Raw genomic sequence first — 15,310 nt, forward strand, 5'->3', positions numbered from 1 at the left:
ATATGCGGGTAAAGACATGGAACCGTGTTTACAAACGCAGCACACTTGGGCAGAATCGCAGATTGCCTGCTGCTGAAGCGGATAGAGAACTCGGGTGTTCGCCACAAAAAGATGGGAAGAGATGTGTAAAGTGCGCCTAATTATATATTCCGTGGTATTTACTAAGACTGCCTGACAAGAGCGTGTCTCTAATTTGCGTGCTAATTCTCTGCATCATAAAAGCAGGTCTAAACCAGGCCTGTTCAATTTGTAACGACACAAGAGGTGTTTTAGCTTGACATATCAGCTGCTAAATGAAAACTATGTGCATGCGTGGAATTTGACGCAATTAATTAAAAAAACAATACGAACATCAGGGTTTTGGGTGGGTATACAGGTGAAAATATAACAGAAATGTTATTTGTTTAAATGTTTATATTTGATATATATATAATTTAGTATAGGCATATAATAATGCTGTAATGTGTCCATTTAAGTTCACAATGGGGTACCAGACCATACATACCTTGAATAGATGGCTCCACGGTATCGATACCCCCTGCACACCCTCCACCTGTTCAGAAACCAGTGTTTGTTGGACGACATCTTCTAAGATGGTTAATGGTTCGGATTGTGGGTGGCCTGAGCCGGTCATCCTGGTCTGAAATCAGTTGAACGACGGTTTTCTTTAGTCCATCTATATCCTTTTTTCACTTCCTCCACCTCCCGCCGCGTAGATGACAACTCATTGATTTTATTTGTAATAGTCTACCAGATAGCAATTTTCTCCGAAGGCAGTGTATTTCTGCCTTGTACTGTGTTTAAGTTTGCTGTAACCTGGTGAACCAAAAGCTCTAATTCTATTTCTTCCATTTAGTGGCGCGCTAATTACACTAGAGGGCAGAGTAAGGCGCAGATTACGTGACGAGGTTCTTGTTTGATATATACTATGTAAAATGCTGAAACACATCGTGTGCTGTTTGCGGTTTAGCAAAGGTGCTGATTACACATCGCTCGCAAATGTACGGAAATGAGAGCCGGAGTGGTATTTCGGACATAACACTCACTAGCAAAATTATCAACCTACCTACCATGAAGACACAGATCAGACTCCATTGTACTCAGTCTGTACAACAGTCAGCTGAGACTCATAACCAAAGAAACATGAATGTTGCCAAATCTGCTGTCAACCCTCTGAGTAATTTAGTTGAAGGATTAATGTCCGGCTTTCCTGTACTTATTATTTTCTTTTAATCATCAGTATTTATGTACTGAGGCTACGAGGGAAAGTCTGTGTGCGTATCTGTGTGTGTGTGTGTCCATTGGAAGTTGTGTGTGTGTGAGAGAGAGAGAGATACAGGATACTGGAGTTTCTCTACAGCATCGTTATCGATGGTTCCTCTGCTGTTGTACACCAGGGTGCTACTGAGCAGCACGGCCAGACAAAAGATCCAGGCATCGTTCTTCGAGTTGCCCTACGATGAGATTTTAAGTAATTTTAATGAGGGGCATTAAGCTGGTTGTACATTAATTCATTTATACAGGCAGAAGATCCAGGCATCGTTCTCTGCTCTTTACAGTATTTGTGCATAATAGGTGCAAATGAGGGTTTTTATGTTTTGTTTCTCTTTAACCTTTTATTTCTGAATGGAAAATCTAGAGTTTTGCTGAATATACATTGCATTGATTCAAAATTGTAGGCTGGTTAATCAACTACGTTCTTTCTGCGTTCTCTGCATTCAGAATTGGATTTTAAACCAGTATTCAGTTTAATTTCTTCCTACCACTGCAGTGTATGAGTTTAATAGTATATAGATAGTGAAACGTTAGTGTCCTCACCTTGTTGACATCACCCAGTCCTTCAGTGTCTAACAGCAACAGCGTATGTCCTGAAACAGAGGTCATCCCATCGTCACTGACACAGCCCACTACTTCCTGTGTTACACATGGTTACCATAGTAACAATAGTAACTGTAGTTACACAGTGACTCGCCACTAAAGATGAATAGAGCGCTTTATTACAAACACTTGAATTAATAAATATATTTGCTCACCTGGTTTAGAGGGGTGAGGCACACACCACATCCAGATGCCTTTGGTCTTAGACTCAATGGTGCTGCCCAGAGCAAAGCCTGAAATAAACAACTTATATTTGAACACATTATCAATGTTGTCATAGCAACAAAGGAGCTAGGCCCTACTGTGATGGTGTGTTTAATTTAATTTATGTATCATTGATGTTCTACTGGTCCTACCCGTTACGTGGTCCATGTCAGTATATACAGTTCAGACAGAATAGAGGCTGCACTCAGGAGGCAAATAGACAAAAGACACGTTTGCAATTAACCTTTCATTTATTTTCTTGTGTGTGTGTGTTTATGCGTGTGTGGGTTTGTATGTGTGCAATAAAATGAGGGAACGGAGTAATGCTAAGCCCCATCAGCTTCCTAACTATTGCTCATTACATATAACTCAGACTCAGTCTGTTTCAGGTCAATAGTGGCATTACAAAATGATGCTGGGCCAAGCAAACTGTGAACATATGGGAACTTTGCATGTGTTGACGTGTGTGTGTCTGTGTGCATGTGTGTGTGTGTGCCTATGTGTGTGCTTGTGTTTGTGTGCACATGTGTGTGTTGTGTAAATGAATGAGTGAGTAAACGTTCCATGCATGTACAGTGGAGGTGTCCGGCGGTCCGGCGTGGCGCGGCACAGCGCGGCCACCGACACAAACACTTAAAGGAATCATGGTGTTCATGTGTTTCTTTTAATGACAGCAGTCAATATAACAACTTAACAATTATTTGAACTGTATATTGAACTGAACATCGAAACATGTCTTTTTATGACAATTATCCATATCCAAGTGTGCAGCTTTTGTCACTGCAGTGTATCTTTCTGGGCTTCTGGAAGAACATTTTTTGAGATATTTGCGGCCTAAAATTCCTGATTTTGCGGGAGCTTTTACAAAAAGTTGCAATGAAAGTTGCTGTGTTTTTAAAACATTAATTCATCAAGAACAAAACGATTGAGAAATGGTCCTCTTAATAACTTCACCAATATGCCAAACTAAAGATTACCAGGACTACAAAAATGTAGCAAAATAGGCTTTCCTTATCCACAACGAAGTGCACCTGTTGGCATTACAAAAGGTCAGTAAGACTGAATAAAATGTTATGAATGTCTCATCCTTCATATGACGAAAAAAAACAGCCTGTGTCACTGTGATCTGTCTCGTCATCTGACGTCCTGCCTGCGTTTCTGCCGTTCTCATTCTATGCTTATCAATCTGTTTTGCTATCCTTGTTTATTTATTTAATCCGTATAGGTGTTGATGTTGTTCAATTTCATGTCATCCAGTCTGCTTCACGAGATCTGCTTTTTCACTAAAAGTCTGCTGTGGGAGATTCCCCACTTCCACGTCAGTTGGCTGCCAGCTGGAGATATTGTCCGATTCATAAAGCGGCGGCCGAGTGAAGCTAAGTTGAGCAAAGACTGGGAGTTAGATTCGTCTTCAATACTGCCGTTTGTGCGTGTGAGAGTTTATTTCGAAACAGTTAATGACTTAAGAATATATTAATCGAGTGCCTTGTATTAATAATTACCTTGTATGAATCGTGTGCTTATGTAAGCAGGAACATGGATTTTCTGTGTTCCTATGTGTGTGTAACTGACACCACTTAGTCTGAATATTTGTAAGAACATGTTTGGACCAGAGGTGATAAGAAGGGTCGAACTTTGCTTCTTTCGACCTTCTGTAAAACCGACATCCTTGCATGACAGAAAGCATAGTAAGATGACCTTGGACGTCAGAGACCCACCACGTGGTTATCCCTGCTAACAAATTGTTTAGGCGTCTGGGAACACTATACTTCTATATAAACCTTATGTGATGTGTTTAAATTTGCTTCTTTCTCGTCTGCTGCAGTCTGGGAGTGAGCCTGGTCCCTTTGTGCCTCTCTCTGGCCTGCCAGGACGTGGGTGAGCAAGAAAAGCTTGTTTTGTTTTTTTTTAATAAATATACTTATATGCAACTCCACAGTCCTTAACTTGAGTGAATTTTCACCCAACATAATTAGGGGCTTCGTCCGGGATTCCAACAACCTGATCGACTCTTCGCACTGGGCTAATCATCAGGACCTAAACCGCACGGGGGAGTACGAGACTCCTTTTTCCTCTGGAAAATGGGAAAGAGGCCAGGGCCTGCCAGTGTGAAGAGCCGAGGGTGACGGAATTAACAGGACTGGGGGTTGGACTATATGTTTTTTGTTTGTTCGATTAAGAGAGATACCATATATACCAGTTCTCTTCGGTTGGTTGAAACGAATTAGGAGAGCTATCTCCTAATGGGTGGCCTCTGGATGGTAAACAGAGCTAAGACTATACAGAAGTGGTATATTCTGGTCTCTATCCCTTACTCCTGGTTGAGTCAGACATAGTACACTTTTTTACAATGGGTAAGAAAACAGAAATGACTTATATCTAATTATAAGACTGATCTCCCATTACTGAGGTGCCTTCACCAATAACCAAAAGGGGACTGATCACCTTAGGGAAATTCCCTGGTAATTAAAAAAGGTCAAGATCAGTTAGAGGTATTAAGATAAATAAAATTACTTAAAATGGGTAAAAGTGTGTCCAAATCAGAAGAAGTACGTGATGATGGCAATGAGAGGTGGGTTAAAATGTCTACAACACAGACATAAGAGACTTCTCTAAAATATCAGACTGTGTGTAAAAAGACTGAGAAAAGTATTCAAGGATCACAGTGAACTACTAGCACCAGCCCCATGGGCTGATGATGGGCCTTACGCCATGCGGTTAAAAAATACATTTATGACAGAAATTAGCAGGTTTGTATATAGAGAGAAAATATCAAACATAGATTTTGAAAATGTTTTTGCATTACTGGCTGCTCCAAACAGGGATAAGCTTACGCTAATGGTGGCAAGAAAGCCAATGATTTTATTATTTATTTATTTTTGTTTTGTGTGACTCGGGTGCCTGCAGAGCAGTAATCAGAGAACGAGATATGCCAAGCACAGTGACGTTGTCAGAAGAAAGAGTACTCTAGAAGCAGAGTCAAACACAGAACCCATTACTTTTGAAGATTCTGAAACAGGGCAGATAATTAAAATGCAGATTATTGTTTAGCAAACGTATTAGGAAGAGATGTGATGAGTGGGTTGGGTATTAGAGTTGTTCCAACAATACATGGGTTTAAGAATACATGAAACAATGATGTGCCAAAAAAGTGGTGTCCCACAATATTATTATGTATAGAATATACACTGTTTAGCCCCAGGAGGCCAGTAGCTCACAAAAGATTTAAAGAGAAATGTAAGCCCGTCACACTAACTACATTAACCTAGACTAATGTATTGCACTAAGACAGGATGGGTGATGGCTGGGTTCTAGCTCAAGGATATTTTCACAAGCCACAAGCTCAAACTTAGCTACAGTTTGAGGGACAGTTATTTGTTGCTGTACATCTTGTGCTGTTCTCCAGATTAGGGGACCTGTAAACAAACATACCCTGGCGTTGTTAAGATTTTTAGCAGAAACAAGGCCACAAAGTAAGCAGCTGTGGTCCACTAAAGTGAAGCTATCTTAAAAAGCACCTCAGCCACAGACAAAGAAACAAATTATGTATTTTCTGGGAATTACTAACTTCTGTAGATAATGGATTTCTAACTACACTTTAGAAACACAAATGTCTGAATATTTACAAGCAGTAGTGGCCGCAGCCTTGGCGGTGCAGGCCTCTTCTCCTATTGTATTATACAGCCCACACTAAATGTTCCACATGCAGAATCTGTTTTGTTGCTACAACAAAAACATGCTTACATGTCACCAGCCAGACAATTATCTTGCATGACTGCTTTGCTCTTGCAGCCTCATATCCCTATTGAGCGCTGCCTGACATTAAACCCAGCTACATCTTTATTTACGGCAGAGGATGGTAATCTACATGATTGTGTAACAGAGACAGATAAAACTATGGCAGCCAGAGCTGACCCACTTCCTCCAGAAGTTGATTTAACTATGTTTGTTGATGGTTCAAGCGAAAAAGAACCATGATGGCAGTAACGCAACTGCTTACGCTGTAGTCACAGCAGAGATAACCTTGAAAGCAGAAGCACTACTTCCACACTAGTCCGCACAGGCAGCGGAACTAATTTCCCTGATTGCGCTGCGCACACACATGCATGTGTGCGTATGCGTGTGCATGTGTGTGTGCGTGTGCGTGTGCATGTGCCAGTGTGTGTGTGTGTGTGTGTGTGTGTGTGTGTGTGTGTGTGTGTGTGTGTGTGTGAGTGTGAGTGTGTGCGTGTGCGAGTGTGTGTGTATGTGTGCGTGCATGGATAGACTCAACATAGAGCGGCTGCGATGTAGTGTAGGGGATGCTGATGGACTGATCAGGAATTTTACTGTTTTCCATGCTGCTGTGGCCCACAGACTGTTGTACATGGACTTTGGATAGATCTGCGTTATGGTTTAGAAAGCAAAGTTTGTAATAAATATACTTTTCTACTTCTTTGGATGATTCTGTTGGGTTGCTCCCACCAAACCCGAAGAACCCTGCACTTAAAGTGAGTGCCATGAGTGAGACCCAGCACTTTAACTTGGTGGCATAGTCAGATTTATACTGCTGCTCCTCGTTATATGTGAGTGTGTGTGTGTTTGTGTGGTTTACCTGACTGTTGCCCAGCTAGCCGATTCATGAGGTAAGACTTGCCAGTGCGGTACAACCCCACCACAGCCACCACCACCACAGGCTGCTGGATCTTCTTGAGGGTGTCCAGGGCTGATTCCATCGTCTTCAGTCCCTCCCCTTCATTCTCAATCAAGCACACAGGTGCTGGCATGTGGGGTGGATCTCCAGACATGGCTGGTAAGATGGCAGTACAACCTACACAATTAACACCACACACAAATCTTGATTCAATTATATATTTTTTGTTCTTCCATCATATCATTCCTTGTTTTTTTACAGTGTCAGGCGTTGCAATGTGCTGATCCAACGGGTGACGGAGGGCGTGTCTGGCGCGTGGGGTTGGGATGATTAGACGTTATAGTGAGATTGACAGGTCAACAAACCAATCACGCCACTAGGGACGTGGGTATTAATATGCTAACATTAGATAGCTGACTCAGACACCTCCCAAATCCCCTGAGATGTATTTTTTCAGTTACATAACAGGGTTTTTGCATTAAAGTGTGTCTTTTTCTCAGTAACTTTAAAAAACGTCGAAGGAAAAAGAAATCAAACAAACAACTTTTATGTACAAATACGACCATCTACAAACTTTGATCCGCCATTTTTTATTGTTTTTGCTTTGCGCTCTTTAGACATGAATATAAACGCAATCTGATTGGCCACCGCCTGTACTGCCGTATTTGCATGAAATGCAATTTGATTGGCTGATGCTTGCGTTGCCTCTCGAAAAGTTTAACATTTTTCAACTTTCGGCACAAGCAACGGAACGCAACGGAGCCACAACTCAATTTGGCAACAGATGACGTCACCCCATTCAAAGTGAATGGGGATCTGTTAACGTTAACGGATCAACGCATTGCAACGCAATAGTGCGAGCCAGGCGTCAGGCAGTGGTGACGTCAGCACACAAAACCTTTTATGCCCGTGGTTGTTGTGCATGTGAGTCACTGCTGTCTTCTCCAAAACGATTGGCTGCTGCCGAGAAAAAAATGTATGTACACCACTGGAAAGTGAAATGTGCCGAAGAAAATGACAGTGGAAAGTATGTGACGGTTAACTATTTCACAAGTATTCCTTTGTGGATTAACCGCTGGAAGCAGCATTAAGAGGAGGTAATGTGCCAAATAGAACACAGTGAAATAGCCTGGGCTATATGGCATGACATTTAAACTGGATAAACTGTATTCATGTGTGGATTAAACTGGACGAGTCGTATAAATGTATGGTTAGTGTGTTATTGTTAGCCAGCTAAACTAGCCTGTAACCTAACAAGGTTAATGTAACTTGTTATGGTAACTAATGATGGTTTCAACTGAACAGTTTACGTTAGGCAAGTTACGTTAGTAAACCACAGAAACGTTTGTACAGTTGTTGCAGTTATCTCCCTCTGTGCCATCTGGGAGTCTCCTGACAGATCATAGAGGTGCACAGATACAGACAGAGCTGCAAATCGTGTCGGGAACGGCAAGTATAAACTTTGTGTCAGGCTCCGAGCCGTGCTACAGATGTACAAGGGCGGGACAGCCTTCACTTAAAAACAATACCCCAAAAGACTTGCCACAATTATTAAACAGATCATTCAGTAGTTCTGGGTATGCTGAGATATTGGTGGAGGATTGAGATTGACCAGTAAAACTGCAAGTGGCGTGGTTTCTAAAAGGTGGGCTTGAAACCCTATTGTGAGTGTCTAATTCTGATTGATGGATGAGGCTGTGACATACCGGAAAGGCAGGATGAGCCAGATCTCTAAAATATTGCAGCTTCCTCACAGGGTAGAGTCTTCTAAACAACTCACTCTACTCTGATGAGATTCTCTAGGGACCACATATGTAGTTCTTCATTGCTCTAAAATAAAGTGTTAAGGTATTTCCACAACTTTTTACTCTGGAAAATTATGTGGGACGTTTTTTCCCGCTCCAACAAAACCCAATGCAGGCTATAAATGCATTATATCGATAAGTTAGTGCTGCGCTCTGTCTCTCTCGCCCTCGCTCTGAATGAAAAGTCGCAATAAAAGTCACATCACTGATTCTGGTAACAAATGGTCAACTTTCTGGACTTAACTTTTCAGATCAGTCATCAAAGATAGATGATACCAAAATGACTGTGTACTGATGCCCATTATCAAAGGCAAACTCAGTGCAGAAAGATAGGGCTGGCAGTAGCAGCAGAAACGTCGGAGGTATGAATACACATATAACTGAGACGAAGGAGTACCACAACGCAGCCGCCAGACACACAAAGTGTGCATGAAGCCTAAAATGACAGGACAAACTAGGAGAAGCTAGATGCAGGAAGCAGGTTATCAGTAATTAATCAATCAATAATAATATTCTCACAAAAAACTGTGCCCATAATATTTATATTCTGGTAATCTGCCATCTGGTTTTGAATTTTAATCACATCACCAGTCTAAAACATAGGCTAAGTGGGGTCATCTTTTTGGTCCAAACTGTTTGCAAAGATTCTCTAATTTAGGAACCAATTATTGGAATTGTTTAAACATTACATAAGTTAACTAGTATAGTTATGTAGGTTACTACTCACTTGGTTTAATCCTGAAGGGATCCGGAGGGTTTACGCAAGTAAACACTCCGGCAAAAATGAATAGGTTGAAAAAACGTAGGCTTATGTGTTTATAATTACCTTCGGTAAAGAGCTTGCTGACAGAAGATCCAAAATGTAGTGCTGTGAATTCGTCGAAGCATGTTGAAGAAAAAGAAAAGAATGGAAATTACACTGCGCTGGTTATAAATCGCATTGTAACTGTCACCTAACACATATACATGCCTCAAACTATTCCCCTGACATACAAAGTGGCAATACACAATCATGAACGACGTAAATATATTAGGAACCCTTTTCTCATTTCCCACAATATAACTTAGCAACCTGATGGCCATATAGACCTAAAGCCTGTAGGTTAACTAAACAGTTTGGTTGCGTTAATTTACGTCTTTGATACAGCCTAAGCAACAAATGACATGGAGAACACAGCAGAACAATCAGTCTGTGCGAAACCTCCAACCACGTTATATGGGCCATTCTACCGAATTGGTGCAAAGTGTGGTCCCACAACAAGAAAAACTATTTACAAAACAATTAAGTATTCAAACATAGATATTTACTAAGAATATGTTATGGTCTATTTAAACCCAAGACATTAAATGAGATAGGGATAAGCTAAATATATACAAAATCATCATTTATAGTGTACTTTCTATTGGGAAGTAGCTGTCCCCAACCCTGGCATCTAAATTATCTGTAAATAACACTTTTTAAATTTTTTAGATTTTTTTCAATTATCTAATTTCAAAGATCTTTATGATTAAGTTCAAACAGAACTTGGAAGATTTAGATTTATTGCGGGTTTAATTTAAAAAAAAATAAACTATACTCAAATGTTTGTTTGTGTGTACACCTCTTCAAAGATTTGTTTGCTAGCCATGTGCTTGCTAGAATTATTTATTCATGCATATGGTAAAGTTTCGGTAGTGACATGATCGTTTCGGTAGTGACAAAATGGAATGGAAAGTAGTTCAATCCCATCATTTTGAAATAAATGTGTTAAGTGGACTAAATGGTAAACATGTAGATAATGCTGATTTCTATCTGAAATTGTTCAGGAGAGAAAGAATCATAAGACACCAAAATGCCAAAAGGAAAAAGTGGAGCAGAGAGGCTGAGAGAATACCGACAAAGAGTGAGGGATGACCCAGTGAAAAACCAAGAATATTTAAGGAAGGAAAGAGAAAGAAATAAGAAATGAAAGGAAGAAGGAAAGTTGAAATGTATCAGTGATTTATCCAACAGGGAGCAAAAGAAGGTCAGAAAATCATGGAGGAAAAGACAGCAAAAGCACAAAACATTTGTGTTTTTAATATTCCCAACCTAAAGCATGGTATGAGGTAAGATTAAGCAATAAGGTTGAGGAAATATGATACAACCTTGCAAACAAAATACTGTGGTCACTACCGAAACAGTGCAGTCACTACCGAAACACTGGATGTTTTGTAAAAAATAAAGTATATTGAGTTATCAACTAAAATGTTATGATACTGATTGGTTTAATGTATGTTCAATTTCATCAATCATCAACTCTGGAATCAATATGATCAGTATTTTGCATTTTACAAAGAAATATTGCACTTAGCTTTGGATGAATTGTATAAATTGAACTTTGAAATTTGGTAAAAATTTCATTTTTATTGATTTCATTGTGAAAACCTTCAAGAAATATTTGTAAAAATACTCTTCAGAGAAGGGAAGGAAACACAATCTGAACAGGTTAATAATACGTTTTTTACTATAGTTTATTACTATGTTTCGGTAGTGACAATTTTTGAGAGAGGAAAAACATTCCAACACATTCTAAAAATACAATATAAAAATTGACGGTTCATTTACTAGATATGTGTACTTTAGATATGGTACAATATATATACAGACAAAGTTTTGGGAATAAAACATACACATTTTCAAAATATTTCCAACCTGACTTTGCACCAATTCGGTAGAATTGCCCATATAAGATAAGGTTATTTTATGGATGGGGGGACTTTGGACCTTAGACCTCACAATATCACATGAAGAGAACTGACTTCTCGGAAACCCCGACCCTCTCGCTTCCACTTGCAACATACACATGTCCGCACGTACATACATCTGCTGGAAAATGGCCAAACCTTGTATTCTACCTGAAACCCCCATAAACATAAGCTACACACAGGGACACTGTCAAAATCAGTTTTGGCTTGAAGCTTTAAAGTTTATGCACATGTTATTGGTAAGTGAAAGTAAGGCTACTCTTATAGCTAAATAAACAGGTAACTTTGACAAAAGTCCAAGCTGCAATACACATACTCCAGTTTAAATGGCAAGTAAAAGAATAGGCCATATTGCAGTTACATGAATCGGCAATTTCAGATAACCGCCACTAGATGTCCTGATGACCCTTTGAAGCAAAATTATTTAACAATTTTATCTTACTATAACACAAGCCCAAGCAAGTAAACACCCCGGCAAAAATGAATAGGTTGAAAAAACGTAGGCTTATGTGTTTATAATTACCTTCGGTAAAGAGCTTGCTGACGGAAGATCCAAACTCTACTGCTGTGAATTCATCGAAGAATGTTGACATCAGTGCAAACATAGAAAAAGAATGAAAATAAAACTGTCACGAACGACAATCACGATCACGAACAACGTTAGTATATTAGGAACCCGTCTCATTTTCCGCGATAAAACGTATCTACCCCATGACCATATAGACCTAAAGCCTGTAAGTTAACTAAACAGTTTGGTTGCGTTAACTTACGTCTTTGATACAGCCAAAGCAACAAACGACACGGAGAACACAGCAGATCACTCAGTCGGTGCGAAGCCTCCGACCCCGTTATATACTATCAGGTATAAGACAAGGTTATCTTATGGGGTGTGGAGGGGACTTTAGACCTCACAATATCACATGAAGAGACCTGACTTCTCGGAAACCCTGACCCTCTTTCTTCTACTTGCGACATACACATGTCTGCACGTACATACATCCGCAGGAAAATTGCCAAACCTTGTATCCTACCTGAAGACCAGAAGTGACTTATGTTAAATTATACTATACCTACGTGTTGGTTTACAGAGAATCAAGTGAAAGACCGCCACGAAGCAATAGGTTTGAATTCAGTTGAGTTTACCGAGTTTTAAGAGATGTACAAATACAGTCTTAGGTGAGTTCACAAAGAGCTCTGTCACCCACGACTGGAGAATGCATTCTGACATTCACATACGCAATTCAATCTTTTAACCCCTCAGTCGCGACAATGTTGCTTAATCATGGATCCCCTGGGGAGCTGTAACTAACTAACTCTTTAACAATGGGGCCTCAGTGTGAGAAGTCCGATTCTCACAGCTCAACTATTAAGCTTATCTCGTACATGTCCCGTGGTGATCTTTCTGCCCTAGAAAGTTCTAAGTTACGGCCACTGTCACTGCTGGCCCGTGCTGGCCCTGTCAATGTCACACCAGCAGCGACACCTCAGGGTAATAGGCCTCTTTCCTTAGCACGGTGAAATTAGTTATTAATCTGTTTACTGTTTTGAGCTAAATTGCTTGACATGAACTTCAACTGAACTGTTTGTTGATGACTAAACATTGGTGACATCAATAAACTTGATTTTCTCTTACACTTAAGTGCAAAACATGATGAGACTTCCCACTCTGGAGCAAACTTGTTCCACACTATGGACTAGACACATGTTGACAATGGACACTAATAAGGCCACCGGCTTCTCATTGAAGATCCACTCCCTAACTTCTGTCTGTAAATTAACTACACAGTTTGCTTGCATAATCTTAATTTTTCCTCACAGTATTACATGAAGACACCTGACTTCTCGGAAACCCCGACCCTCACGCTTCCACTTGCGACATACACATGTCCGCATGTGCATACATCTGCTGGAAAATTGCCAAACCTTGTATGCTGCCTGAAGCCCCCATAAAGATAAGCTACACACAGGGACACTATCAAAATCAGCTTTGGCTTGAAGCATTAAAGTTTAGGATCATCTTATTGGTGAGTGAAAGTAAGGTCAAAGTTTGGCTACGCTTACAGCTAATTAAACAGGTACCTTTGACAAAAGTCCAAGCTGCAATACACATACTCGTGTGGTAAAAGTAAAAGAATAGGCCTGATTGCAGTTGCATGAATTGGCAATTTCTGATAACCACCACTAGATGTCCTAATGAACCATCAAAGCTAAATTATTTAACAATTGTACCTTAATATAACAGTTTTAAAATGTTTGTGGTACACTGACTTGTAATAAAGAGAATATCGCTTGTGCCACTTCGTCAATGTCACATCAAATAAGCCTGGGAAGTATGTATTTATGTTTGTATGTGTGTATGTGTGTATGTATGTATGTATGTATGTATGTATGTATGTATGTATGTATGTATGTATGCATCTGTGTATGTATGTGTGCTTACTGGTTCTGCTCCCACCTACCTAAATGCTCTTGTAAGGGCAAATGTTACACCCAGGACGCTGCGCTCGTCTAGTGAGCGTCGTTTGGCACTGCCGTCCGTGCAAGCACGGCAATCCAGACTATTTTCATTTGTAGTTCCACGTTGGTGGAACGAACTGCCTAGTACTACCAGAGCAGGGGCGTCCCTCTCTACCTTCAAGAAGCTTTTGAAGACCCAACTCTTCAGAGAGCACCTCCCCTCCTAACTGGCACCTGACTAGCGCTTAACTTGCACTTCAGCAGTTACATTCCTGCACTTCTTTTTCCTCTTTTCTAGGTTGTTGTTTTTCTAATTCTCATGTAAAGTAGTATTTATTGTTACACCATGCTTTTTTATTGCTCTTAGCTTGACTGTTCTCTCCCTTGTACGTCGCTTTGGACAAAAGCGTCTGCTAAATGACTAAATGTAAATGTAATGTAAATGTGTGTATGTATGTATGCATAAATATATGTGTGTATATATGAATGCATCTATGTATGTACATCAATAAGCATGTATGCATCTATGAATGAATGTATGTATGAATGTATGTGACATATATGTGTGTGCTTGTATGGGTCATTCCACGCCAAACGTGACAATTTAAGGAAAATTCCCCACTCGACCATCTCAGATTTGGCTGAAAAAATTCAAGGTTGTTTATACACTTCTTAATATGAATAGTCCCAAATATTAGCTCTCTACTCCAAATAGTTTTGTCACAATAGGATGTTTTATGGGGGAGGGGGTGCCAATACTTAAGACGCTTTTTGAGCAGCGTTTTCTGAAGAGCCATTTTCAAATTGCTATTACTAGAAAAGTGTTTAAGCTAGCTCCTTTAAACTTTCTAGGCTTAAAATATGATACCATTACTTGAAGATTATGGACTTCCAAGGGTGTGGCTTGGGTATATCATAGTATTCGGGGTGCTTGAATTTGCTCGGAAATGTTACACTATCCTCTGTCGCAGCATCTTTGAAGGACTGTGGAAAGCTCAATGTTAAAGCTAGATACTTGATATTATACACAGACCTCCTTATGTATGGTCTGTATATTGTATTAAAAACTGTCCTTATGTGATGAATGGTCTGGAAGATATTAAAGCTTCAAAATGGATGAAAACCCATTTTGTGCAATTTTTGGCATGCTATAGCAAAAAAATGACAGCATTTACCAACATGAAACAATTTTTTTTGGAAAGATTATATATTTGTTCTTAACATATCAAAAATTTGTGATGGTGTTCTGCCTCATTTTCTCAAAACATTTTTGGGAAAATATGGGATTTTTGTACACGCCCAGCATTCAATGGCCTATGGAAGCATATTCAAATGGTAGCAAAAGGTACATTTATGACACAGAGCTGAATTGGTTGCCATGGTGCAGCCGCGAGTGGGGGCCTGTCTTGGCGGCTCTCCTGCGGGTGGACCATGGCCTGGTGGCTTGGATCGCAGACTGCCTCGCCGGCTGACCAAAGTGCCTGGGACTGTGGCCGGCCAGTTTAATGTGCTGGTGAGCAGCACTGGCGCCCCCCAGGGAACTCCATCGTTCTCCATCGTCGGCTGCATCGGGGACGACAGCGAGGCGGTGTGCAGAGCTTTGATG

The 15,310-nt window shown here is 40.2% G+C and overlaps 2 protein-coding genes across 4 annotated transcripts in view; both read right to left on the bottom strand.

The window, feature by feature from the left end:
* The window catches only part of LOC105890564 (guanylate-binding protein 1-like), an 18,670-nt gene extending 5,816 nt beyond the window's left edge, over window positions 1-12,854 (bottom strand). The window contains exons 1-7 of one of the 3 annotated variants that reach the window (XM_042703594.1): window positions 12,322-12,854; window positions 11,771-11,812; window positions 9,347-9,388; window positions 6,677-6,892; window positions 2,034-2,111; window positions 1,819-1,868; window positions 1,345-1,454 (exon numbers count right to left, since the gene is read on the bottom strand). In XM_042703594.1, coding sequence (XP_042559528.1) covers window positions 1,345-1,454; window positions 1,819-1,868; window positions 2,034-2,111; window positions 6,677-6,869 — 431 coding nt within the window. In that variant the 5' untranslated portion in view covers window positions 6,870-6,892; window positions 9,347-9,388; window positions 11,771-11,812; window positions 12,322-12,854. Of the gene's footprint in view, window positions 1-1,344; window positions 1,455-1,818; window positions 1,869-2,033; window positions 2,112-6,676; window positions 6,893-9,346; window positions 9,389-11,770; window positions 11,813-12,017; window positions 12,115-12,317 lie in introns of those variants that run through there. The other 2 variants (XM_042703593.1, XM_031562392.2) reach the window with 2 other exon arrangements.
* The window catches only part of LOC105894420 (guanylate-binding protein 1-like), a 272,853-nt gene that overhangs the window by 60,358 nt on the left and 197,185 nt on the right, over window positions 1-15,310 (bottom strand). The window lies entirely within an intron of this gene.

The sequence above is a fragment of the Clupea harengus genome, chromosome 24, assembly GCF_900700415.2.
Source record: "Clupea harengus chromosome 24, Ch_v2.0.2, whole genome shotgun sequence".
In the NCBI taxonomy this organism is placed as follows: Eukaryota; Metazoa; Chordata; class Actinopteri; order Clupeiformes; family Clupeidae; genus Clupea; species Clupea harengus.